Source organism: Danio rerio, chromosome 3 (assembly GCF_049306965.1).
Source record: "Danio rerio strain Tuebingen ecotype United States chromosome 3, GRCz12tu, whole genome shotgun sequence".
NCBI lineage: Eukaryota > Metazoa > Chordata > Actinopteri > Cypriniformes > Danionidae > Danio > Danio rerio.
The window spans coordinates 26,798,181-26,825,118 of record NC_133178.1 but is presented as its reverse complement, the minus strand read 5'-3'; the positions used below and the strand labels follow the sequence as shown (position 1 = coordinate 26,825,118).

The 26,938-nt window shown below is 35.0% G+C and overlaps 1 protein-coding gene across 50 annotated transcripts in view; it reads left to right on the top strand.

Moving 5' to 3' along the window:
* The window catches only part of rbfox1 (RNA binding fox-1 homolog 1), a 445,956-nt gene that overhangs the window by 347,948 nt on the left and 71,070 nt on the right, over positions 1 to 26,938 (top strand). For 38 of the 50 annotated variants that reach the window (XM_073939678.1, XM_073939683.1, XM_073939725.1 and 35 more), the window contains one exon: positions 13,889 to 14,131. In XM_073939678.1, coding sequence (XP_073795779.1) covers positions 13,889 to 14,131 — 243 coding nt within the window. Of the gene's footprint in view, positions 1 to 6,462; positions 6,597 to 13,888; positions 14,132 to 26,938 lie in introns of those variants that run through there. The other 12 variants (XM_073939907.1, XM_073939897.1, XM_073939834.1 and 9 more) reach the window with 2 other exon arrangements.

Genomic DNA, 26,938 nt, shown 5'->3' with positions numbered 1-26,938 from the left:
CAGATAAATGTCTTCATTTCCAACTGCCATATTTATTGTACAGCTAGTGTGTTTACACTGGAAATTCCAACTTCATAGTGCGGCATGATTTATTTTTACAAATTTGTTTCTAACTACCAGGTGGTTTTATTCGTAAATGATTACGGGATGTCACTGAGAAGGCAGAAGTAGGGACTGACTTCTGGAAGCAAGAGTGTAAACAAATAACAAACAATGGCTGCTGATGTGCAGGTTTTGCATGCTTTGTTGTCAGTAAAGTTTTACAAACCTTTCCTTATTCATTCATTCATTTTCCTGCGGCTTAGTCCCTTGTTTATCAGGGCTCGCCACAGAAGAATGAATGCCAACTATTCCAGTATATGTTTTACGCAGTGGATGCCCTTCCAGCCTCAACCCAATACTGGGAAACACCCATAGACTCTCACATTCACACACACTCAAACTGTGGCCAATTTATGGCCTGTTTCCACTGAGTGGTACTATACAGTTCGGTATGCTTTAATGGACATATCCACTGTGAAAAGGTACCAAAAAGGTTACCGCACCATACCATAAAAAGGTACAAGGGCGCAGCTAGATGTGCAGCTGAATGGTATTGGTTTACAGAGAAACGTCACTAGTGTGTGCACAAGCCAGGAGAATGAAAAGAAAGGAAGCACCTTTTTTAAATGCACAATGAAGATATTACAGCGTAATAATATATAAATATAATAACAAGCCATGGTCTACACGAGCTTAAACAAACCTTGTCATCATCTTGATGAACAGCCACAAATCCAAGAAGAAGAACAGAATCCGTCGTATGTCCTCTTGTTGTTTACGTGGCTGTCTAAAATCGTGATTGGTTTCACTTTCTCTAGAGATTTGAATGCGTTTTCTGCATGTCTATATTTGAAATAATTAACTTGAGCTCTTAATAATAACTCGGGCGTGATTATAGAAGTGCTTTTGACATCTTTTCAGAAACGAATAAACGCAAAAGTGACGCCTGAAGGGGATGCCTTGAAAAAACAGCAGAGCAAATAATTCGTTCAGCAACCTAAAACATGAAAAAAACTGCCATGTTTAATTATTATGTTCGCCTTTTGGACTATTTTATAAAATTGGAATGACAAACTTCTTAACAAGATGTTAACATTACATGTGCTCATGAAGAATATTTGTTTGGGTATTTTTATTTGTAAACAGTATAATTTCAGAGACTGCGTAAGGCTGTAATCTGTTAATATGTTTTGTTTTTTTTCATTCATTTTCTTGTCGGCTAAGTCCCTTTATTAATACGGGGTCACCACAGCGGAATGAACCGCCAACTTATCCAGCAAGTTTTTATGCAGCGGATGCCCTTCCAGCCGCAACCCATCTCTGGGAAACATGTTTTTTTAATTATTTTATATAATCACAGATGTTACAGTAGACTATTTCGTATTATAATTGATCAGCAGTTACAGTATAATCAAATTCTTTTCATATAAAGGTGACTAATTAACATACATAAACATTGATTTATATAAAGCATTTGTTTTGTAAGAAGATCTTATACAATATGTGAACTTAGCGTTGACTACAGCTTTCTGTCATATACCATGCCTACCAAAAGGGTACCATTGGTACCCTTCGGCAGTGGAAATTCAAGCCTGATAAAGGTGACCCGTACTGAACCATACTATACTACACTCTCAGAAATAAAGGTACTTGAGCTGTCACTGGGGCAGTACCTTTTCTAAAAGATACATATTTGTGCCCAAAGAATCCACATTGGTTCCTCAAAGGGGCATATTAGTACCCACACAAACCTAAAAAGTACTTCTAGGTACCAGTATGAACCATTCAGGTACCATTATGAACCATTCAGGTACAAAATCATGTACCAAGTCTTTGAATTTTGGGGGAAACCCACGTGAACCGGAGGAAACCCACTGTGCTGCCCACAAACCTTCCTTCTGTTGCATAATTTCACCACTAGCACCTGAACAATCTTTTCTTTTCTTTTTTTTTTTTTTTTGCTGTGCCATGACTAAAGTTGGGAATGGATATTGGATACAAATTTACAGAGCTTGCTCTTGGTTGTATATCTGTATGATAATTACTCACAACACACTATGTCAAACAAAAATCAGGCTGATGTTGTGTAGTCTTGTGTAGTTGTGTAGGCATTGGTTCTATTGTTTTCAACCATACAGTTTTTATCATTTCAGTCACTCTATTTATTTTAAGGTTTAATTCTCACTATTAACAAACCACTAATTTGTTTCTATTCAATAAATGATAGTTGGGTTTAGGTATTGGACATGATTATGGATGATTAATAAGATCATACTTTAAAGTACTTATAGACAGCCAATGTCTTAATAGCTTATAAGCGCCAATAGATAGCCCTGTGAATTGATTCTTAAACTGAATATGAAACTGATATAGTGTTATCATTGTTTCTAAGCCAGGCTCATTGAATATACGGAACTAGAAATGATAAAGCTAAGCATATACTATGAAATGCAAAAACATAATGGTGTATATGCACAGCTAGTGTTTTCAGCCAACTGTAAACTTCAGGTGAATGTTTTCTTTGACTATTTGAAATTTTATATTGTTCCTTTTACAGAATCGACATGGTAATGTTATTAAAATACATTCAGTTCAATAAACTTAAGCATTCATTTAGTTGTTCAAGCGTAAAACAAGAGGATAGACAGTGTAACCGCTAGTACCAGCAGGCTAGTGCAGAAACTCTATTCAAAAGACTGAGATAAAATAAATGTTCATGTTTTAAAGACATGGCAGGGAGAAATATAATTTAATGCAGTGCTTCTTGTCTGGTCTGAGACTCACTTTATGTCGTATATCTAAAAGGCAGTGAAGATCACTTATTTTTTAAAGAAAATAGAATTTAAACGTGGAGATTTTGTAATGGAAAGACAGTTTAGTGGAAGCTGTCGGGCTGGCTGGCTAAAGATTAAAAGTCTATGTGCATATATCATATACACACTTTTACGCAGTTTCTGGGTTTAATGATTACTAGCAGACAATGAAATACATTTTATCAGTTATTTTGCTTAGTTGGCTATTCAGAAATGTGAAAGAATTTTAGTCTAAATTAAATTTCTCAAATTCAAAGTAAAATTGACTAAATGTATGAAGATGTGATGACGAGTATTTATTACATCTGAAGAATATTTTGATCAAAACCTCCTGCAAATGAACACTGGCCTCAGAGTTAACTTACGATCTGAGCTTCCTTTCACCCTTGAACCCACAGCAAAAACTTCAAGCTAGCGGGGGCGTTTTTCTTCCCTCAACGTCTGCTGGGTCCCTTTTTCTTTTCAGTTTGCATGTTTAAAAGGTAGCCTCCTGCTGGGAAATGGGTTACTTTCAAAATAGTTCACACCCATGCGCTACAAAAGCTCTTGCATTATTAATTTGTTTACTCGGAGACAGGGAGTGCGATTTGATGTCTGGCTTTCCGAGTTATCACGCACTCACCAAATGGCGAAACTCCTCCATAAGCGCTGAGTGAACGCTCGCCGACTGCAAACGGTGAAAAAAAAAGAGTGAAGCTCAACGGGAAGGAAAGAGCGACTGAGATAATGAACAGTGGAAGGGTCCTGCCCCGCTCTGTGGCCGTATGTCACTGCGGGTCTGTTGGGGAATGGTTTGCCCTCTAAGCTGAGCGCGTGTCCAGCTGAAGTGGCACTTCATGGCCCTGGACAGAAGCCAGCTGACTGTCTGGAGTGAAGGGGCAGCACGCCGGCCCTTAAACACTTGCTCTTGCTCATATGCGAGCTCACACACACACAAGGAGTGCCTGTGGAGAGAATCCTGCATTGAGCGAGAGGAGAAAACAAAGGTGAAGGTTGATCGAACGTCCAATCTATAGGAAAGAAAGGGCGGGCCCAGCAGGGGCTCAAGAAGGCCTTGCCTCAGCCGTTTTCCTTTTTTTTCCAAGTTGGCCCAGGATTTCGCTGTGCAAGTCAGTGTGTTTGAAAGAGCAAGGACAGTGGATCTTGATCCTGTTTACCTCTCAACCAAACCCAACAAAAATCTACTATATTGATGAATGGAAAAGGGGTCAGGATTCACTCAGACTGTACTTGCTGGTGCACATCCTTAAATGAAACAAGCAATAAACAGAACTTTCCAGATAGAGCATCAAACTTGATTAAATAAACATTATGGTTCTTGTTTACTCCAATGCTTTTCTTACCTAGAGGTTTTACCTTACTTCTAGTGCAAATATCTACAAATTCCTAAATTAAGAAGTCTTTTCTAGACAGGTAAAAAGTATTGTCTTGTATTGAGAAATAATGTGCCTAAATTGAGTGAGTTTTTCCTTGAAACAAGCACAATAATTTGCCAATGGGGTAAGAAAAATAATCTTGTTTATTATTTAAACGATTTAAACGATTCTAGGTTTACGATTTAAAACAAGATTTTATTTCTTACCCCATTGGCAGATTATTTTGCTTGTTTATAAGAAAAAAAAAACTTACTATATAGAAAATTTTATTTCTTGGTAAAATGCTTCTTGATTTAAGTAGATTTCAATATTTAAACTAGAAAAAAAGGCAAAACAATTAAGTAAGAAAAGCAGTTTAGCAATGAAGGAATCAATCGTATACAATGTAGATTTTAGCCTGCATAATTCTTTCCCCTCAGGAGGAGAGTGTGTTGTAAAAGTGCTTAGTACTTTTGTTGAATAGGTTGAAAATGTTGAATATTTAGTTTTGATTGAGGTGTATAGGAAAATATTTATTAAATGCATTTATTTCTAATAATATAAATAAACATGCTAAATTTTATTATTTATTACTTATACTTTGTTAATTATACTTTTTATAAGGTTAAAAAGTTAAGTAACAAATATTTTCTTTTTGGAAGTTAATTGTTTTTGGAAAACACTATTTTTAATTAAAAGTTATTGTTGTATTACTTTATTTTGATGGTCCCTTTGTTGAATTTAAGTTTCATTGCAGCTACATGCCAGCTAATTCTTAATAGATTATACGTAGTCTGTTGACCAAACACAAATGTACAAAGGGGACCATCAAAATAAAGTCCTGTTATTTTGTTGTTTATCATGTTTTTTTATTAATAGATTTGTTTTCAGTGAATTTATGATTTATTCATTCATTCATTCATTCATTTTCATTTCGGCTTAGTGCCCTTATTAATCCGGCGGAATGAACCGCCAACTTATCCAGCACGTTTTTATGCAGTGGATGCCCTTCCAGCCCCAACATATCTCTGGCAAACATTCACACACACACACACACACACACACACACACACACACACTCATACACTACAGACAATTTAGCCTACACAATTCACCTGTACCACATATCATTGGACTGTGGGGAAAACCGGAGCACACGAAGGAAACTCACGTGAACGCAGGGAGAACATGCAAACTCCACACAGAAACGCCAACTGAACTGACCCAGCTGAGGCTCAAACCAGCGACCCAGCGACCTTCTTGGTGTGAGGACCTTCTTGGTCAGCACTACCTACTGCGCCAATGCGTCGCAAAAATTATAATTTTTTAATTTAAAAATTCCATTTGTTTTAAACACGTTTAGAAAAATCACTTGATTTTATAAACTTTATGCAGGTCTCCTCTGATACTACCCCAAAAATAAATAATAATAGTAATTAATATTATTATTATTAGTAGTAGTAGTAATAGTAGTAGTATTACACTGTAAAACCCGAAAGGTTAAGGTAACTCAAACCATTTTAGGAAACCAATTGCAACAAACCATTTAAGTTCAAAAACTAATCCTAATGAGTACTGTGACTTAATCCGTAGTAAATGATAATACACTCATTTCATTTCATAAAGTTGAATGTTGAGTTTTTACAGTGTATTATTATTATTATTATTATTATTATCATCATCATTATCATCATCATCATTCTTTTGTGTTGATTATATTTTAGATTTCTAGGCTTTAGAGCAAATCTAAATTTGTTATTTTCTTTTATTTTTACTGTAACAGCATATGTACATTTTTTTTTACTTTTTTTATTCTATAACTGATTTATAAATATTAGATTTTTCTATTTTTAAATTACTATAAATTTGTATTAGTTTATTCATTCATACATTCACACATTGATTTATTATATATATTCCAGGTTCCTTATATCTTTAAAAAAAAAAAGAAACACCAGAATTAATTGTTTATTTTCCCAAGTTCATGAAGCAGTACAATCCCTTAAGCCGCACATTCACAAACAACAAGGGCAGCTTTCACATCATTTCACATTTCACAATCTATACATCACAACTCTGAATTAAATGTACTTCTCGAGCTCACCAAACGGCCTAGCGTTTCAGAGGCTCACACATTAGTTATGAACAGAAAGAGAGAGAGAGAGAAATTTTGGAGCCCAGCTTTCACTTGCATTAGTTCCCTCCTCCTTCTCCACCCCTCCCTTCCCTCCCACTCACATACTCACACACTCACTCGCTACACACACAGCGCCGAACACACACCCTCATCTATAATTGATGCTTGCTTTAGGCAGATGCTGCAGGGATTGGGACTAAGGCAGCTGCTTAGTTTATGGAGGAAAAAGGGAGCAAGATGGTGGAACAGGTATTTTTTTTTCTCCTGTTATTCTGCTTACCAAGCGCATTACTGCATTTTTTTTTCCTCCTCCTGCCCGTCTTGCTTTTGTGCTGCGGCTGCACAGTAGAGCGGGGCGGCTTGTGTATGACAGCATTTGAGTGTGTGCGTATGCGTGTGTGTGTGAGAGAGAGAAAGAGTGAGAGCGTGCGCTTTGAAGAAAGAGGGAGCCCCCTTCAGCAACTCTTTTTCAGGCTGCCTTATCAGCAGCTGTTTTGCTTTCTATCTCTTCTCCTCGTACCTTCTTTTTCCTTGCTGGTTTTCCATCTCCAAGCTTCATTTCGGGTCGATCCAAATGGCTAAACTCACAAATGTTGGCAGGCACGATCATTTAAATGAGCCGGGTTCCGTCATCCACCCTGAGAGATGGAGCGAGAGAGTTTGTCGGGCTGCTCTTCAAACGCTTTATTTGGCCAAACACAAGCGCTCCGAAACGTACACCGTTTTAGTGCCTCTGCGCTCCACCTGGCTTTCCATCATTTTTAAGGCATCAGCATGCGCTTGAACTCATCGCGACCGTTTGCGAAATTTAGAGCGAGGGAGGCGTAGGACTGGTTGTGTGTGAAATTATGTTTGCAAAGTGTTGTAAAAAGCCCTTTACCAAAACAAAGCTGCGTGTGTTTGGTAAGTGTTTGCCTGGAAGCTGAGCGCAGTGAAGTGATGAATCCAGCGCGCTGCCACGTAAAACATATTTCAGTCCTCCAAATGTGGTTCTCATTAGGGTGGAGGCCAAAGCATTTAGCTAAGCCTGACTGTCTGCCATTCCTTTTTATTTTTTTTTTTCTCTCAGTGTTTGCCAACAGCTATTTTACGAGGGCCTCCAAAAAAAAAAAAACCTCTCTTGACTATTATGACCACAAATGTAGAGCCTCCCAGTTGACTTGCACCGGCAGGGGCTTCCCACACCGCCGAGGCACCTCTGTCTTTTTTGCTGACTTTCCTTCCACCCTCCCTTTAACGTTTCTGACACTTGTGCATAAAGAGTTTAGCACTCCTGATCAAATGATAGTCTAATTATGGCATGGTGTGCCCGCTCTTGAATATCAATGTGTTACGCAAAGTGCTGATGGTGTTAATGGGAAACAGCGTGATGTGTGTAACATCTGCTTAAGGAACAGCAGGGATTTTTTTTTACAAGGTCCCATTTACAGAGTAGCAAGTTGCGGCTTCCCTCCTGGCTCTCCTCGACTCGTTCTCAACTTGCCAAGAATGAAAATCCTGTCATTATTTACATGTCATTCCCAAGCTGACTTGGGAGGAATCCAAAAGGTGAATTTTTGGAAAACGTCTTGGCTGCTCGTCGCAGCACTCGGATTTACACTTTTGACAAACACTTTCATCCAAAGCGACTTACAATGTGTGCATTTTTTCCGGCCTGATGTCTAAAGGAAAGTAACTATTTTATGTGTTGTCAGAGAAGTGGTTAGTTTGTATGAATTTGTAGGATTTCACGTCCTAAATCCCTAAATCTACCCCTTAAAAGGGGATGAGCAAGTCATATTAAAATGTGATCATACCAATTAGCCATTAAATCAAAAAGTAATGAGTGATGAGATTTGAAACGTAAATTTTAAAAGACTGTAAAAAGTGAACTCATCAAAAAAGGGAGTAAATCCATTGCCTTAAAAGTGACAAGTGGATTTTGCTTGAAAATTCTTGTAATTCTTGTAATTCTGTGGTTTTACATTCACTTACTTGATTTTTTTAATCATCTTCCTCAAACCTTTAAGGCAATGGGTTTACTTAATTATTTAAAGTAAAGTCAACTAATTGCTTTTTACAGTGTACCCACTTGTTTTCATTGGCCTATTGGGAATTTATTTTTGTCAGTTTTATGCCTTATATGTGTTTCTTTATTCTCACCATCTTTTTGTATTTTTAGTTTTATGATGCTATAAAGCACTTCAGTCGTCAGTCTTGTGGCTGTTTTAACCATTAATTAAATGAGAAAACGTGAAACTTGAACATAATCTTGATGATTAGCAGCAACATGTTCAGTTGTTAGAGCAGTGAATGGGAATAGCAGCTGTCAAGCCTTGAAGGGATAGTTCACCTAAAAAAAAAAAAAGAAAATTTTGTCATAATTTACTCAACCTTTGCGTGATTCAAACCTTTAGGAGTTTCTTTCTTCTGTTAAACAGAAGAAAAAGACAATGTGAAGAAAGCTGAAACTGTTAAACAGTACAGAGAAAGGTTTGGAACCACTTTAGGGTGAGTAAACAGTGAGTTCATTTTCATTTCTGGGTAAACTCTCCATTTAAAAAGGTACAGCACAGTTAAAAGTACAGTAAAACTGCTATAAATGTGGACCATGTGATGTCAGTGGCCATATACACTACTGTAAATCTAAATTTAGATATTATTTTAGAAATAAAGGTACAGCATGTGGTATGGCTTGACTCATGAGTGTTGCCAGATCTTCCTTGATAAAAAAAAGGAAAAAAAAAAAACAAAAAAAAACAACAGGAATAAGAGTAAGTCCATGAACATAAACTAAAATTCTTTATCATATTAATAAATAAGACTAAAATATATAGAAGTGTGCACTGCAATCATTATTTTAAACTGGAACATCATTTATAATAAGTGGACATGGCAGCACTTCGAGATCGTGCTGTAGAGATCAGCCTTACAAACATAAACAAAATGCCTCTGTTCACTGTGGTTTAGTTAAAATTACTAACCATAATGAATTTCCGGGCACTATTCTTCCACACCAGTGTTTTTCTTTTTGATTGCAGGCAAATGATAAACGTGATATTGATTTGTTTAGTTTGCAGTAGCAGAAGAAATGCGATTTAGTGATTGACTAAAAGATTTGACTAATTATTAATGGATGAATTAGATGTTTTAAATGAGTAAACAAAATAACAGTCTGTTCCTCTCACTGTAGAAAGTTAGATTTGGAACAGCAATAGGGTGAGCAAATGATGACAGGTTTTAATTTTAGGCTGGGATGTTGCTTTAAATCACAGATAGAACTGGACTTTCTCTCCTTTTATCCTACGCTTTATACGTAGGGGGTGTTTTTGTAGTGTGGCATTATAGTCAAAGGAGAGAAAGTGGTGGGAGAGAGTTTTTCCATTTAGTTTAGTGTGTACAGTTGTCCCGTGTCAGAGTGTGTTCTCGACAGGCCTGTGGGTGATGGGATATCTCTGCCTACATAACTCCTGGTTTGGCACGTAGAAGATGTGTGTGTGTGTGTGTGTGTGTGTGTGTGTGTGTGTGTGTGTGTGTGTGTGTGTGTGTGTGTGTGTGTGTGTGTGTATGTTTGTGTATGAAGTGAGTTTCCTCCTGTAAAAAAAAAAGCAAAATAACAAATTAGATCCCTTTGATGTCTATTTTTACTAGCTTAAAGATGACTCTCATATGAAGAATGAAGTCACGTGAATTTCTCAGGTGTGATTTTATCACAGACTTCAGCAGAGTTTAAACATCTTGATTTTGTTGGTTTTTCTATCTAAACTGATCCTTATTTAGTATTTTCTATTGGATTCAAGTCATGTGATTGCCGAGCCATGCTTGATTTTCCATCTCAGAAAGCGTTTGAGTTTCCTTGGCTGTGTTTTGGATCATTGTCTTGCTGAAATGTCTCTGGTTTAATCTCTATCCTCCTGGTAATGTAGATGTTGGACTGAAGCAGCTAATGTTAATTTACACTGACGGAGAGCAAAGGGTTGCTGAAGAACTACTAAGAGATTTCAGCTGCTGTCTAGGCTTTCTACACCTCACTTTCTTCATGTGTTCAATCCTTTTTTTCTTGTGTCATTTCATTTTAATGCACATAACTTAATTTGTAAACTAATTATATTTGTTGTCTTAGCATATTTGCAAATATTTGGTTGTTATTCAGGGCCGGAGTGGGACTCCTTTTCAGCCCTGGATTTTCAACCTTTAGACCGGCCCACCTCAATTCACGACTGACTATATTAAAATAACGTCATTTCCAATTCAGCTTCTAATGAAACTATCACGTTCTTTTAAAAAAAAAAACAAAAACAAAAAACAGCTGCTTTAGAACTTCAAATGTTCAGCAACTCAAACAGTCTTATGTCTTAACAATGAAAATGAAAAATAAATAATTAAATAATTAATCAGGTGAGGTTCGAACTCGGGTTGGCGTCGTCGTAAGGCAACGTGCTGACCACTGGACCACAATGACGCTGTTACTTTGAAGCATTTGGAATAAAAAATAAATATTGAACTGTTATCCACAAGACACTTTTAACCACAGTATTACTTTCTATTGATGGCTTAATCTTTTTTCTCCCCTGTTTCGATTTCTTATCAAGTTATGTCAGATGTATTAATGTAGTAAATCATCTGATTTTCATTAAGCAGGTTTAATATTCATTAATATTAATTATTCGAATTGTTATTTTCACTAAGGTGCCACTGTTTGGGGTCGAATGATAGTTACGCCATCATTTACCTACAGGCTGCATTTTGCTCACGGGGCTGCGAGAAAATAAATAAAAAAGGCGGAGCTGCGGCAAAATAATTAATAAAAAGAGTGAGGCTGTGGTCAAATAAATAAATAAATATATAAGAAAGTGTATCTGCTGAGAGTGCAAGCAGCTAGGGACACCGGCCCTTGCGGCCAAAAAACAGACCGGCCCACCGGGAATTCTCCCGGTCCTCCTGATTAGCCTGTTGTTATTAACATCTGGAGAAAATTTCGAGTCAACAGCAGAGAAAAAATGGTGACATGTTGAATACTTAATGTCTTTTGCTTTTGGTATTTTCAGATTTTTTCCCAAAACTGGGAAAAAATGAACTTTTTCATTAATAAAAAATAGAAAGAGTAATAAATTTAACATATAAATTTGTTAAAATTAAACATAAAATCTATAAAAAAGGGTAAAAGGAAAAGTGATCCCTTATTAAAACGAATGAAATGCATAAAAATATCACAATCAACTTAAATAAAACGAATGTTCAAATGAAACCCTAACCCTAACAAAAAAGTAATAGTAAAAGTTAATAAACGCATAAATATTTATAAATACTCTCACGTTAAAACACTTCAGAACAACTAAAATAAGACTGACCTTAAAGCAATATGTTTGTTCAGATGGACGACAGAACAAAACACACCATCTGCTTATACAAAACCATACAAAGAAATCTGCCAGCACCTGAAGTATACACAAATAGCATCCACATCAAATCCACACACAGCTGTTTGATGAATGTATTTTTCATCAAACTTCCCCATTATCTCAATCCTTCTGTGTGTGTGTGTGTGTTTTCATTCTGCTAATCTGCCATTGTTTATTGATAGCGAGTGCTAATTTAGCCAGTTTTTTTTTTTTGGTCTCTCGAGTGCAGCATGCAAAGTGGCGGTTTAGTGTTGATTTGTTGTGTGGGGTGGAGCGACGTCTCCATGCATAAGTGGATAATCCGGGTGCTGGGAGGTGGATGAATTGGTCCTGATCAAATAAGAAAGCTCTTCCTGGGATAAAGGTCTGATGTGTGTTGTTTGTCCGTGGGTGTGCTTGTTCATTTGTTGTCGGTCCGGTGCATGCTAACACTGTAATTTAATTGGCACAGCTGTATGGGTGAACTTGTGTTTGAAGCTGAGCGTGAGCTTCACTAATGGTTTAACACACAGAGGGCACGACTGATGCCAGATGAAGCATTTGGTTTGTGTGTGTGTGTGTGTGTAGAGGGCATTTATGAATCAAAAGTATGCAGACAACCCCTTATATTGAGCATGTTTGATGCATAAAGCTAAAGACTGTCTTGTTGTGCAAACTATTCTATACATTTTGTCTAGTTATTTAGGTTATGACTAGGCCCAACCTGAATCTGTGTGTGCAGAAATCTCCACAAATTTCCACAGATTTTTAGCCCATCATTGAGTTAATTTATTTACTTGTGCAAATGTGTGGAAAAATGTTTATTTTATTTTTAGTTTTTAAATTAAGCTCAGTAATATTTTTGACTAATATGAATATGTTCATATTATTTAATTACAATACAGTTTGTAAAGTAATAACTTCTGTGTATTAGTAGATATATTATATGAGAGACTTGCTTTGTTTACCAAATAAGTGGATCTAATTGGATTAGCATTTTAAACATTAAATAAAAGCTAAAAAGCTATTCTTTTTATGTCATATATTAAGACTAAACCAAAGGAGAATGAATGAATGAATGAATGAATGAATGAAAACTTTTGTTATGATACTTCCAAAATAATTTTGCATAAATGCACAGATTTGTTTTTACAAAATTCTCTGTAGAAATAGCAAAGAAAGTCTGCAGATTCTGTCTGGCCCTAGTTATGAGCCATAAACTGCTTACTTCTGAAGTATTTGACAATGATATTGTTGTTGTCTCTGTGTGAACTGCAATTTGAAAAGTTTGTGCAATGTCATGCAAGAGTAAAAAGAAAATGAAAATCTGCAATATAGCCTTTAATATCACACCAACTTAACCTAGAAGTGTGTGTATTTGTATATGAGTAATTGACAACCTAAACAATTATGGCGAACTACAGGACTGAAAGTGACTGGCTTGCATATTATTTTTAGTATTTTTATTATTTCCATGGATCTGTGTGAAAGAAGATTTTTTTTTGACAGCATTGTGATTTGTATGCGAAACTTTTTAACAAATGCGAAGGAAAATATTTGACAGTTTTTATGGATATCTGAGCAAATCCCATGGAATAAATGAAGCTAAACACCTTAGAAAAGCTTGAAAAGAAACAATAAATTATAATAGATTGTAAACAGAATATCTGACATGTAATAGCACAAATATTCAGCACTATTATCCCCAAAGTAGTTTGACTTCTTGATGTTAGACTAGGGACTGAAGTAAGTAGCATGTATATTGTGACAATTTTGGTAAAATATAGGAGAAGAAGAAAACCATGCATCAAGCAAAGTACTCCAAAAAAGAGAATAATTTATTGTATAAAAAATCAAAAATAAACAGAAAATAGCAAATAACGAGGAATAAAATAGATATATATAGATATCTGCTTTTTTTTAAAAACTATGTACGTGATGTCATTGAGAAGGCAGAGCTAGTAAATAACGTCTGGAAATAAACAATGAACATTGAATCTAAGGGACTGATCCAGGCGCAAAAAAAAAAGAAATATGCTAGGTATTCTAAACAAAATATCTGCTGTATAATAGCACAAATGTTTAACGCTATTGTCTTTAACGTATTATCAATTGAAACATATAACATTTAAAACTACCCAGGCAGTCATTTGACCATTTTTGAAATGTTGTTTTTTTCAGGGTAATCAAGACGCCCCAGCACCCCCAGAAACCATGGCCCAGCCTTTCCCATCGGCCCAGTTCGCTCCCCCTCAGAACGGCATTCCTGCTGAGTACACGCCGTCCCACCCTCACCCGACCCCAGACTACTCGGGCCAGACCCCGGTGGCAGAGCACACGCTGAACTTGTACACCCCTGCCCAAACGCACAGTGAGCCCAGCGGACCAGACAACAGCATACAGGCGGTCTCCGGCACAGCCACAGTAAGCAGCGCTCGCTCACTTCATCTATATCTGACTCTCTTCTTGATGGCATTTGCTCGTCATGGTTCAGCCTTTTTTTTTTTCGGATTGTGTTGTGGATTGAGCTGCCCTCCGTGATCTGCCCTCCAAGGACATCAGTGCTGTAGCTCGCCCTTAATATTTCATATGTTTCAGGGCATTTCCATGAATAATTGACCAGCTTTGTGTTATTTCACCAGCTCGGGGTACAAAGTGCTCTCGCTGAGTTTAGTTTGGCGCGGTTTTCCCTCTAGGTTTTCAAAAAATATTTAATAAAGAGCATTTTCCCATCCCAAAATGGTACTTCTGCATAGCAACATGATCAGTGCGGATTTTTGTACGATCAATAGTTTGATTCAAAATGAAAGTTAAGGCATTATTGTGCTACCGTCATGTTGTGAGCGAAACTTTACCTCTCATTTTTTATTATTATTATTTGGCTTTTAGTTATTATTTGGCTTTAGAATACTTTGTTTAATTCATTGAATGAATGAACGAAAGAACGAACAAATGAACGAACGAACAAATGAATGAACGAACAAATGAAAGAATGAACAAACTATGAATGAATAGTTGGTTTGTTAAATCGTTTATTCATTCATTCATTCACTCCTTTATTGATTTTTTATTAAGCTGCCACATGATTGTTGTTTTTGGTGTTTATAAATTAGGTCATTAATTAATTAATTAATTCATTTATTCATTTTTTCACTCATTTATTCATGTTCATTCTTCCATTGCATAATTCGTTCATTTAATAATTGCATTGTGTGGGGTTATTACATAATGCATTGTTTACAGTATAGCGCATTTATTGTGTATGGCCATACAACCATGGGGGGGTGGGGGTGGGGGGTCTCTCCACACCACCACCAGTGTGCAGGATCAACTTGGATGATGCGATGGCACACACCAGCTATAGGTGGAGTGAAGCGACAGAGATACAGCCAATTCAGTGGATGGGGATGATTGGGATGCCATAATCTGTCAGGGCTGATGGAGGGAATTTGGCCAGGAGACCATGGTTACATCACTACTCTTTACGAGAAGTGCCTTGGGATTTTTAATGACCACAGAGAGTCTTAATGTCTCATCTGAAAGACGGATTGGGCATTGCTCAAAAAGTTGCCCTGTGTATCATCATTATTAGATGTGTTTTTATTATTTCCATAATTTTTTTAATTGTTCAGTTTTAGTTTAGTTTTGACTTCTAAATTCTTGGTGTGTTGTGCACGTAAATCAACCTAGATGTTAGAATTCAACCAATCGCTGCCCTTTTTTAAACTACTGTTTGTTTGTGATTTCATCGAGAAGGCAGAGCTAGTAAATAACATTAGGAAATAAACAATGAACACTGAATCTAAGTGTTTTGTACTGGCTGTATAGTCCTCCGAAAAGCCGCTAATATTAGGTTAGATTAAGGTCACCAGCATCTGAGGACAACGTTTTTAGGACGTCCAATAATAAAGTGAGATGATAATATTTGGTTGATTTTAGGTTGTGTTGGTAAGTGACCAAAACTCAATGTCGAGTCAACATCTTAAACCAACATCAAATTAAAGTAACATACTGACATTTATTCATCAGGTATGGCAACCAAAATCCAACGTCTGATAGATGTTATATTGGTAACATCCTCACAACATCAAGCTGCAACATCAATAGATGTTGACATTTTGTTGTTTTTAGGTTGCGTTGGAAAGTAACCAAAATCCAACATCTGATAGACATCAAATTGGTAACATCCACACAATATCAAGTTGTAACATCATTAGACGTTGAAATTTTTTTTTTTTTTTTTTTGCGTTAGTGATCAAAATCCAATGTCTGATAGATAATTGATAATGTCCACACAACGTCAAGCTGTAACATCATTAGATGTTGGTATTTTGTTGTTTTTTGTTTGCGTTGGAATGTGACCGCAATGCAACGTCTGTCCAGCTTTGGAAATTGACGTCGACCTGACGTTGGGTTTGGATGTCACTCCAAATTTAATTTCCAAACAAGATGCAACGTCCCATGACGTTAAGGTACAACGTCAATCTGACGTTATGTTAACATCCTGTGCCTGCTAAATTTTGTTAGATGAATAGTTCCACCTACTGTAGAAGCACCTATAGCCATTTATTTCTTTAATTTCTTCATGTTTTAAAGCTGTTTACAAAGCAATGAATTGCAGGTTTAATACATGAGTGAAGCTGTCTTTAGAAAGCACAACAGTTTGCTCGTTTCTTTTAACGAATCTCCTGTTGTATCTCATAATTAGGCTATTTGTTCAACAGACAGACTGTTTCACTGATTTGAAGGAAAATGTGAGCTTTCTTGCGAGACAGCGGCCAGATTTTCATTGCCTCTCCTGCCTTAGTGTTCAGATTTCTGTTTTAGTGCCAGAGCAGAAGGGAGCAAAACCACATCTGGAAAAGCCATTATTTTCCCCCCTGCCTCTCTCCCTCTCTCTCTTTCTCTATCTTTTTTCCTCACTTTCCGAGACTAGTGAGAGAAAGCAAAACTTTACCGACATCCAAAGCAATGACCTCATCTGACTGGTGCTGTTTTTAGATCCAACTCATTCCTCACAAGTGATTCTTCATCTGCAAACAAAAGAGGCTCAGACTGTGATTTTTGCCCGCGTCTCGTCTTTGTGTGTTTGTTGGAGTAAATGATAACTAATCATTTCCTTTTATACTGTGTAGTAATAGATGGTTTTCATCAGTGTTTTGATAGAGAGCAGTGAATTTCCCATATATTCTCTGCGGACAGTGTGTGTGCATGAGAGAGCTTGTGGTGGATTTCTGGATGTGAAACAGCATTTACTTTCCACAAACAACATGCAATATAAAATCTTAGGAACATTTCACAGTAAGTTTCCGATAGTCCCCGCAGGAGCTTGCACAAAAACTGACAATGAGCAAAATTTTATTTTTTATTTTTTCCAATCTACATTTAGGGTCATGTTAAATTCTGTACAATACAAGAGTACATGGTCAGTAAGATGTATGACATTATGTGTGTGTATGTATGTTTGTATGTATGTATGCATGTATGTATGGATGGATGTACTTAATTAATTAATGTATTCATTCATTCATTCATTATTTAAGTGTTTGTTTATTTATTTATTTATTTTATTTATTTATTTATTTTTTTGCCCTCATAACACATTCAATGCGTGTACTCTATTTTCTCATTCCAGTTTTTCTGTGACACAGAATAAAAAATAACAACAATTGTCAATTTTATTTTTTTGTCAACAAAAAAAACTAAAACAAATTGTCCCTAATCAGCAATCAAGAAAATTGCAGAATTTTTGATTGCTACTGTAATGTTACTGTTGTATTCACTAAATGTCATGATTACTCAAGAGCACATTTTATAAAACTTAAAAATACACAGTATTCTAAAAAAAGTACTGCAAAGGTTTGTCAATAGGTGTACATAAAGTTCCAAAAGTGTGAAAAATATGAGAAATGGTTAAATATATTTGGCAAATTGCCACTGATTCTATTTTGACACCTTTTTTATAGCAAGGATGAAAGTAACTAATGATCAAACATCAATTAAATCTCATAAAAAAGAATAAATAATAATTTAATAATAAATAAATAACAATAAACTATTTAAAATAATAAATATGTAAATAATGTGTATTTAAGGTCTAAAAGCATTTGTTAACCATTAATATTTCAGAAATTGATTTATTTCTCTTCAGCTTTTAAATAGGCCAAGAATGTAGAAAATAATACCTCAGCAGTTATGCATTACATTATAGCAACATGTTATACAATAATACAAAATATAGTTTAAGTTTATAGTTTAATAGTGAAGTTAAAGTATTTAGTAATAGTTTAAGTGATTTACAATTTATTTGATCAACACAACAAAGCTAATTTGCGACTGTATTATTGCAATCTATACTAATACCAGTATTGGAAGCGTTCCTTTAAAAGTGAGGTTAGTTATAGTTACTAGTTACTTCTTACAAATAATAACTGAGTTACATGATTATAAAAGTAACTAAATTCCAGAGAAAATGACTATTGTGTTACTTTAAAAAAATCTAATTTGTCAAATTAATATAAAATAAATTTAAAACATTATACACTAATATACACTATTTATTGTGTGAGCAACAACGACAGCATGTCCTTAACTATATATCTAGAGATTTTGTTTTTTAATTCTGTCTGAGTAATAAGTGTTCGCAGTAGAGAAAAAAAAGTTGCATTTGCTTTGATGTTGGCTTTGTCTCCTCCTTTTGGTAGCAGAGTTTAAGTTATCACCTGCGTAGCCACTAATTTTGTGGGGGCACGTGACGACGTGAGGTGCTTAATTAGATTAGAATTACTTGTCATCGACGCAGAAAGACTCGTTTTTTTTTCTTGGAATAAGTTGCACTATACATAAACATTCTTGCCTTTCATCTCAACGAGGGAAAAGTAGTGCCTATATTTCCAGTTTGCAAACACTACTTTTGAATTTGTTGGATTTGCCATGGATCTGACTCCTGGTCGTTGGTGTGTATGACTGACTGCATGAGCTTGTGCGTAAACGTCAGCACTAGTCTTCCTCTGATTGGCAAATGATGAAAATGTACTCTAAGCCAGTCATCAAGTTTTCAGACACACCAATCATCATCAGCGGTTGGTTATGGGTCCTGTCCCAGCCCCGAACACACACACAGGCTGTGTCCAAAATCGCCTACTACTCAGTATGTACTGCATTTGAATTTGAATTTACTACTCCACCATTAGAAAAGTATGTGCTATTGACCTTATTTTTAAATGCGGAGGTTTTCTTCTTCTTTTTCTTTCGATTGTTTCAAAACTTCCGATTCAGTTTCCTATGGGGGAAATGCCTAGGGATAATAAACCATAAAAAACTGTTAAACTACTTGCTCTACAAACAAGTGTATCCATGACTATAAATGACAAAGCAGAATCATGTAATAAGAAAATGTCAGTTTGCAACATCAAACAGCACAACGACATCCTTAATTTTGTCATGATCACGCGACCACGTCAGTTGCGTCGCTTTACTCTCATTCATGAATTTTCTGGCGATGCATTATGGCGTGCATCAGATACGCATAAGTAATTCGGGTACTTCTCGCAAACTGTTTTTCGAATTCTGTGAATTCGGACATATTACTCGACTTGCAAACTGTTTTTAACATACTATATAGTATGGAAGTAAGCAATTTTGGATGCAGCCACACACACACACCCCAGTGAAAGAGAGGTGCTATGGCTTCAGTGTTCAGTGTTTTCAATCATACTTGCATGTATTTTATTATCAGTAATGGTTATGGCAGTTTAACGGGAGAAACAGTAATTCAATTGACAATTGACAGTAACACCGTTTATTTATAGCGTAAATAGACTAATACTTATTTATATATTATAAGACTAATAAAAATTATTTTTTTATAATTATGATTAACAATATAATAATAATAATAGTAATAATAATAATAATATTAATTATATAATTATTATTATATATTAATAAATGTATAGATGAATATATTATTAGACTAATGATAATAATTATTATTATTATATATTGATATATTTATAGACTAATACGTATTTAACATTTTTCAGTAGCAAAAATGAACATTTGTTAGGAATTAACAATGAATAGTTATCTAATCAATTAATAAATATGACTTAATGCTTAGTGTAATAGCAAAACTTGTTTTATTCAAGACACATTTAAACAAAAAACTTCAAAAACACTAATTACAACAATACAGTAGCATTTGAACAGTTTCTCCTTCTCACAGATTTGTTATGACTGGTGTTATTAATTGTCACCTTCTTTTCGGGACATTAGTTATCAGATTCTCAGTAAACAGCCCGGGTGTAATGATGGTCACAGACGCAGAGGTGGACCTTCAATTTGACCGACCTGAGTGGTTGTTAAAAGCGGCCCACTCACAGATCATTCTCCTAGTTTCAGACAATACTGAAAGTGGGTGAGTTGTTTACTGTGTAATTAGCCCATCCATTGCTGCCTCTTTGACCCATTCAGGCCGCTTTGTGAACATGATAGCCAGGTATTATCTCATTGACTGTAATCAGCCAATCACAGCGACGAGGAGGCGCTGCTTTTAGTCATGTGACTCTCCTCCACTATTAGATGGTGTCGAAAAGATGAACGTTTTATTTGTTCTTATTTTAAAATAATACACTGAACAAAATGCTTTTCTTAAGTAGATTTTCTGTCATGTTTCTAGTCTAAATATCTAAACGTTCTTAAATCAAGAAGTATTTTGTGGACAAGCAAAAAATATTGTCTTGATGTATGAAATATTATGCCAAAATTAATTGAGTTTTTTCTCAAAACAAACAAAATAATTTGCTAATGGGGTAAGCAAAAAATCATATATGTCAAAGGGAAAAGGGAGTTTATTTAGTTTACCTCATTGGCAGATTATTTTTAAAACATTATTTATTATATTATTTGGCTAAAAATGCGTTTTTTAGATATTTGGACTAGAAACAAGAGTAAGCCATCTAAATAAAAAGGCATTTTTCACTAAACTGTGTATATTTCAGGTCAATGCTTGCTGTTCTATTGTCACTATTCACAATCAAACTATATATAATTTGAGGCACTTATAATGCTTTATAATGCTTGGTTTTGATTGGCTGATGAACATTCTAATTGTAGTATAAACAGAACAATTGACCAGTCTGTTATTTAAATCATCACCATTTTGCCATAATTCAATGGACCAGAGTGAATTATTCAACTTATATCATATAAATAGGGGAATCAACATCTTAAAAGGGTTTCAGCCTTAGTGAGAACATACCATGGTAACACTTTATTTTGAAGGTCAATATGAGTAGTAGTGTCTGCTTAATGTTGATACTGCTCCTTCAACAGACGTTTAACTGACTATAAGAAACTTTGCAAGTACATGTCAACTTACACTAACCCTAACCCCATTTAACAGTCTACTTATAATCCGATAACAATTAGTTATCATGTAGATGCAATGTAACTTAAATTCAACAAACAGACTCAAAATAAAGTGTGACCCATACCACACAAGAAGGTTTAAGTTGTATCTAACCCTAAACCCTAACCCAAAAATCGCATAGAGATCTCACCTAAAGGTATTGAAAATTACTACAGGGCTGCACAATATATCATTTCAGCATCCATATCGCAATGTGAACATTCACCATAGTCACCATTCATTGCAGGATATGCACTGCTAAGTCTGCATCAATATTAATTATTGGTATGCGATGTGGATGGTATGGCATGTGGCTGTATGGATTTTATAAGCATTTGGCATAAAGAATTGCACCACTAGTTTTTTTGTATCATTATTTTTTTTTAAGTTACTGTTCCTGAATGCTGTTAGACTCAGAAAACGCTAAAGCACTGTTTATTCAAATTGTGTTTTTTTTTCTTTAATGTATTTATTCATGCCTTTAATTTGTTCAAAAGATTTTATGCATATGTACATGTCTACAGAGTCATTTCAATCAATCTAAAAGGATAAGATCTTTCCAAATAGAGATATTTAAGTCATTTAATTGTTCTCGTATTGCAATATATATCACAGACTAACAAGTTATTGCAATGTTAGATTTTTCCAATATCGCGCAGCCCCATTAACAAGTATATGACATCTTTTAGCTCAAGCGACATATGTACACTCTCAAAAATAAAGGACAACGGCTGTCACTGGGGTGGTACCTTGTCAAAAGTACACATTTTTACCATACTGGTGGACATTTTTGTACTTTTGTAACTTTAAGTTACTGTGAGGTACACATTTGTACTTTTTAGGTAATACATTTTGGTATTATCATTTTGGTATTATAATTTAGGTATTATGTACTTTTTAAGGACCTGTTAGAAACAAAAATGTACCTTTTGAAAAGGAATCGCCACCGTGACAGATTTTGTAACTTCATTTCTGAGAATGTACTGAAATGGTCAATTCAATTCATGCAAATGTGTGTCAAAATGCAGTGAGTACTCAGATGAACCCTCGTTGTTATGTAAGAAATGAACAATAAAGAGTTGAGAATGAAAATGCATGTTTAGCCGTATATCAAAAGTGTGTAAGACCGGGTATATTCCTGCTGCTGAATGTGCTTATCATCATTATGAATCAAACAAAAAAGCACAAGGACAAAATCACACACTGCTCATGACTGAAGGAGTTTTATAGCTTTAGTAGGAAACTAATTAGGCTTGATTCTTACAATTCTTCATATTTTTTTTTGTTTTGAATCTAATGTATTAAGCTATTTTTTGTTTCTTTTGCTTTTTTCATTCTTTCTATTGAATTGATAACGTGAAATTACTTGATCTCTAAAATGTATAGGTGCAACATACAGTGTATATATATTCTCTTTATTCCAGATGCTAGGTCCAAAAGTACAAAAGACAGACAAAATGATACAAACCACACAATTTACTTGATTGACTGCAATTATGCTAATATTTCATCAAAGGTGACTGATAACGCACCTTAGTAAGTCTAGAGCTTATCAACAGCATTAAAATGCTATTTTGAGAATTCTCCAATAAACAGATAAACTTATAGATCAAACTTCTCATCAAAGCAAAAATGGTGGAACTCTTACCTTACAGAATAATTCCTTTGCACTACACCATCAATGTTTTTTAATCCTTTTAATGCACTACATGGGTCTAAAGTGACCCGTCTAAGCTTACTTTTTCTATATTTATTTATAGCTTGTGCATCAAAGGGTTAAGAAGAATCCTCGTACAATCATTGTATGCAACCTGCAGCTTTTGAAGCTCCTTTTTAAAATGATACCACAGAGGAGCTGTCTATAAAGAACTGCAATAAGTTCTAAAAAACTTTACCTTAACCTGCTCCAAACACAAATAAAACTTTCTCACCAGCATATTTGCTTAAGCATATAACTTTTAAAGTTCCCTGTACATATCATTATCATCCCTCACATCTTCAGTATTGGCATACCCTAAAAATTAAACAGTTTTACTAACATTTCAATTTGCCCTGACAATTAAAAATCTGGAAAAATCATATCTCTATGTGTCATGTAAACACTCTTTTTTGAATTATATTGCACATCATATCTCTGCCCATAATTTGCACAGATATTTGGCAGCTGCTGAAAACCAGCACTACTTGAGGAAAATAAAATCCTCAGAATACATGTAATGATTTATTATAGCATCACCAAGCACACAGCCACTCTTACAATCACTTAATTCCTCAGACAACTCTATTTTTTTCTTCTTCTTTAAATAAGGTTGCACTTACACCTGCATTTTAGAGATCAAGTAATTTTACATTCAACAATACCTCTTATGGCTCTCTTATAATTGTTTTAAATAATCTTGATTACAATATTGACTAAAATAAACATGATTAGGATTTTGTTTTATATAATCGAGCAGCCCTACTACTATTACGTCCACTGTCATTACTATATTACTTTTATTGTAGTTGTTAGTATTGTTTTTGTTTATTATCACTGCACTAAGACATGTTTTCCTTTTTACTTAAGACTGTTATTAATTCGAAATATGCACACCATACTGACTTTCTGGTCTCAAAATTCACCAGCCATCGGCAGAGTGTTTTATTTTCGGGCTCTGCTTGTAGACTCACAGATGATGGTGTAGTTTGACTTAGACAGCAACTGTGTTTTATCCTAGTAATGTTGCTATGCTGAAAATAGCACAAACGACATCATCTCTGATGTCTGATACTATTTATTTATTTATTTTTTGTCTCCGTGATTCACCGAGTACAGGAAAGCCTCAGTATTGTACCTCTGAGCTATTTTGCAGTGGTTTGTGCGTCTTCGTAAAGCATGCAACACAATGCTGTGTGTTCAATTTTCCACAAGTGCTTGCTTTTTATTTTTCTCCTCACGTAAATCTAACAGAAGAAATATGCTTCTGTTATAATGAACGACTGTTAATAAATCTTTCAATATACAAAAAAAAAAAGATTAACTGGAAGCCTTTTTTTCTGTTTGTTATTGTTTTTGCCTCCATGTTGGAGTCCTCTGCCTGTGAGAAGAATGTGGCACAGATGGCACGCTATGTAAACTGTCAGCCGTATGCATGCTATACACGCACACACACACACACACATGCAGGCTGTATTTTTACCTGGCACACTTCCCAGAATTGTTTAAAGAAGGGAATGAAAAATACTCCTCTACTTTTAGCTAGGTTAACTAGATCACTGGCCATATGTATATATAATTTACATTTCAAAGCAAGGAACATAACTATATATAGATTTTGAATACATTTTAAAATAAGGCTCCATTTGTGAAGACGTGTTAACTATTTTAGTTAACATAAATAATTAGCAATACTGTTATTTAACATTTATTTGAATTGTTTAGAGAAAGAAACAGAAAATGTGCCACTTCTTTTAGCAAGCTGAACTGGATCACTGACCATATGTCTAGTCATTTACATTTCAAAGCAAAGAACATAGAATTAAATTAGCAGGTACATACATTTGTATTCAAACATTAGCAGGGCCCTGAAAGAACAATAAAATGGATTTTTTTATTATTTCCATATTTTAAATATACTGGACACATTCAAGCACAAATTAAGTAATACATTTTATGAATTTATGAATTATAAACCAAATTAAATTCATTTTAATGTGTAAAAACAATCTGTATCAATATTTAAACTGAAATACTTACAAACTTAACATATTTTTTACACTTAAGTTTACACTAGTGAACCAATAATTAGTTGCTCAGACATTATTTTTAAAGTGGAACTGAAGCAGTCAGTCAAATTTACATCATTTTGTTTTCCACTTTAATAAAAATATATTAAACAAACTCCATTATTGTAACCATTTTAAAGAAAAGGCCATGTTTAACTATAGCTTATAGTGCAAGGACACCACCATCTTGGAATATCAATGTGTATGACATCACAGGATTGGTTCCGTTCACTCAGTTGAACAGATACAGTGGAAGTAAAGGACTGAACACATGACTGGACAGCCTAATTTAATCCAATCCTGCGCATCTGTGTTACATTGAGACTTCTGGCACCCAGAAACAGGTCTTTCATTCAGGAAAGAACAAACTACATCTTACAGTTTCTCTGAAATTCAGATTTTGCTTCAGAACTACATTTTAATGTCATACCAGAGGTTTTTATTTAGGTTGCAGTCAGGGTATTAAGCTGGCCACTTCATTACCTCATTCCTTTTTACCGAAACCATGTTGTAGCTTGCTTACTTGTGTGTTTGCGGTCACTGTCTTTCTAAAACATCTTTTCAGGGGAATTTCCTTATAGGCATATTAGCATGAAATCTCTTAAAGCATCCTCATACCATGATACCATGATGCGCCACCATGCTTCACAGTCTAAAAACCTGAATTTGGTTCATGGGCATATTCTCTGTTATACTCTCGATGACGACTAGATCCGAAAAGAACAATTTTACTCTAATCAGACCACATTTCTTTTTGACAGAGTCATTGTACTCATGAGCAAATTTGAAATGATTCTGTATACACGGTTCAGGTTTCATATATGAAGCTTTGTGGTGGCTTCTTATTGACAGCTGAGTTTCTCTCAAATATCTTCTGACTGTATAACCTTTGATCTGTCTGAGGTGATGATTGGCTGGATCTTTGCCATTCTGAATATTCCTATATCCATTTCACCTATAAAATGTATAACTTGATTGTTTTCATCTGCATGCTTCAGGTTTTTTTTTTTTTTTTGTCACTTTAAAGCATTTGAGCATTGGGACATTTCATTTAAAGCACATTGCACTTCTGAACAATGTTTGGAATGATCTTTTTTTTTCATCACAATTCAGAAAGAAATATATTTTATAACAATGCGACACTGCTGACCTCGATACGGATAACTGATGATTGCATATAATTTGCAATCAGTATCATGTAATCAGATTGTATGTAATTATTTTATTTACCTTTTAATATACTCAGAATCCTATTACAGTCAATTTTACTGATTACATTTTATGATGTATATAGCTGAAAGGGCATCCTTGACATAAAACATATGCTGGTCAAGTTGGAGGTTCATTCCGCTGTGTGGTTAATAAAGGGACTAAGCTGAAAAGAAAATGAATAAAATAATGAACATTTTATTATTTACAGTTGATTTAAAACACAATACTGTATATTTGTCATAGTGGCATTCAATTTCTTGTTTTATTTTCAAATAATCTAAAACAATTTAAAGTTAAATTATTACTTTAGCACTTGAACATTTAAGTAAATTTTCTATGCAACATATGCATGGATAGTGTATCTTAGTAAACTATTCCTGAAAGTAAAGCCACATTTTAAACAGGCATTTTGAAAACAGATTGTCAGTCTCATCACATGACCCTTAAGATATTACTCTAATAATTATGCTTATCAATTATTTTGCTGCTCAAGAATTTATCCGTTTTATATGCAAAGTCCAATAAATTCATAAATATACATACTGAAATGTATATTTAGCAGGCTCATGCAACTTTCTGCATGCTCCTCTCAAACACATAATTAAACAAAATCTCCCTCTTGGATCAGTGACGGCTGATGCAATTATTCCACATTCTCCTGCACAGACAAAAAATAAATAAATAAAAAATAACTCAGAAAGGAAAATATTTTACTGGCACTTCACGCTCCAAGTCCTCACTGTGCTGTGTTAGGTTATCTTTTTCCATCCAGCGCTGCCGTATGTGTGTCCGTGTGGGCTCTTACACTCCAGCGGCTGTGTGTTTTCTTGTGTGTGTGTGTG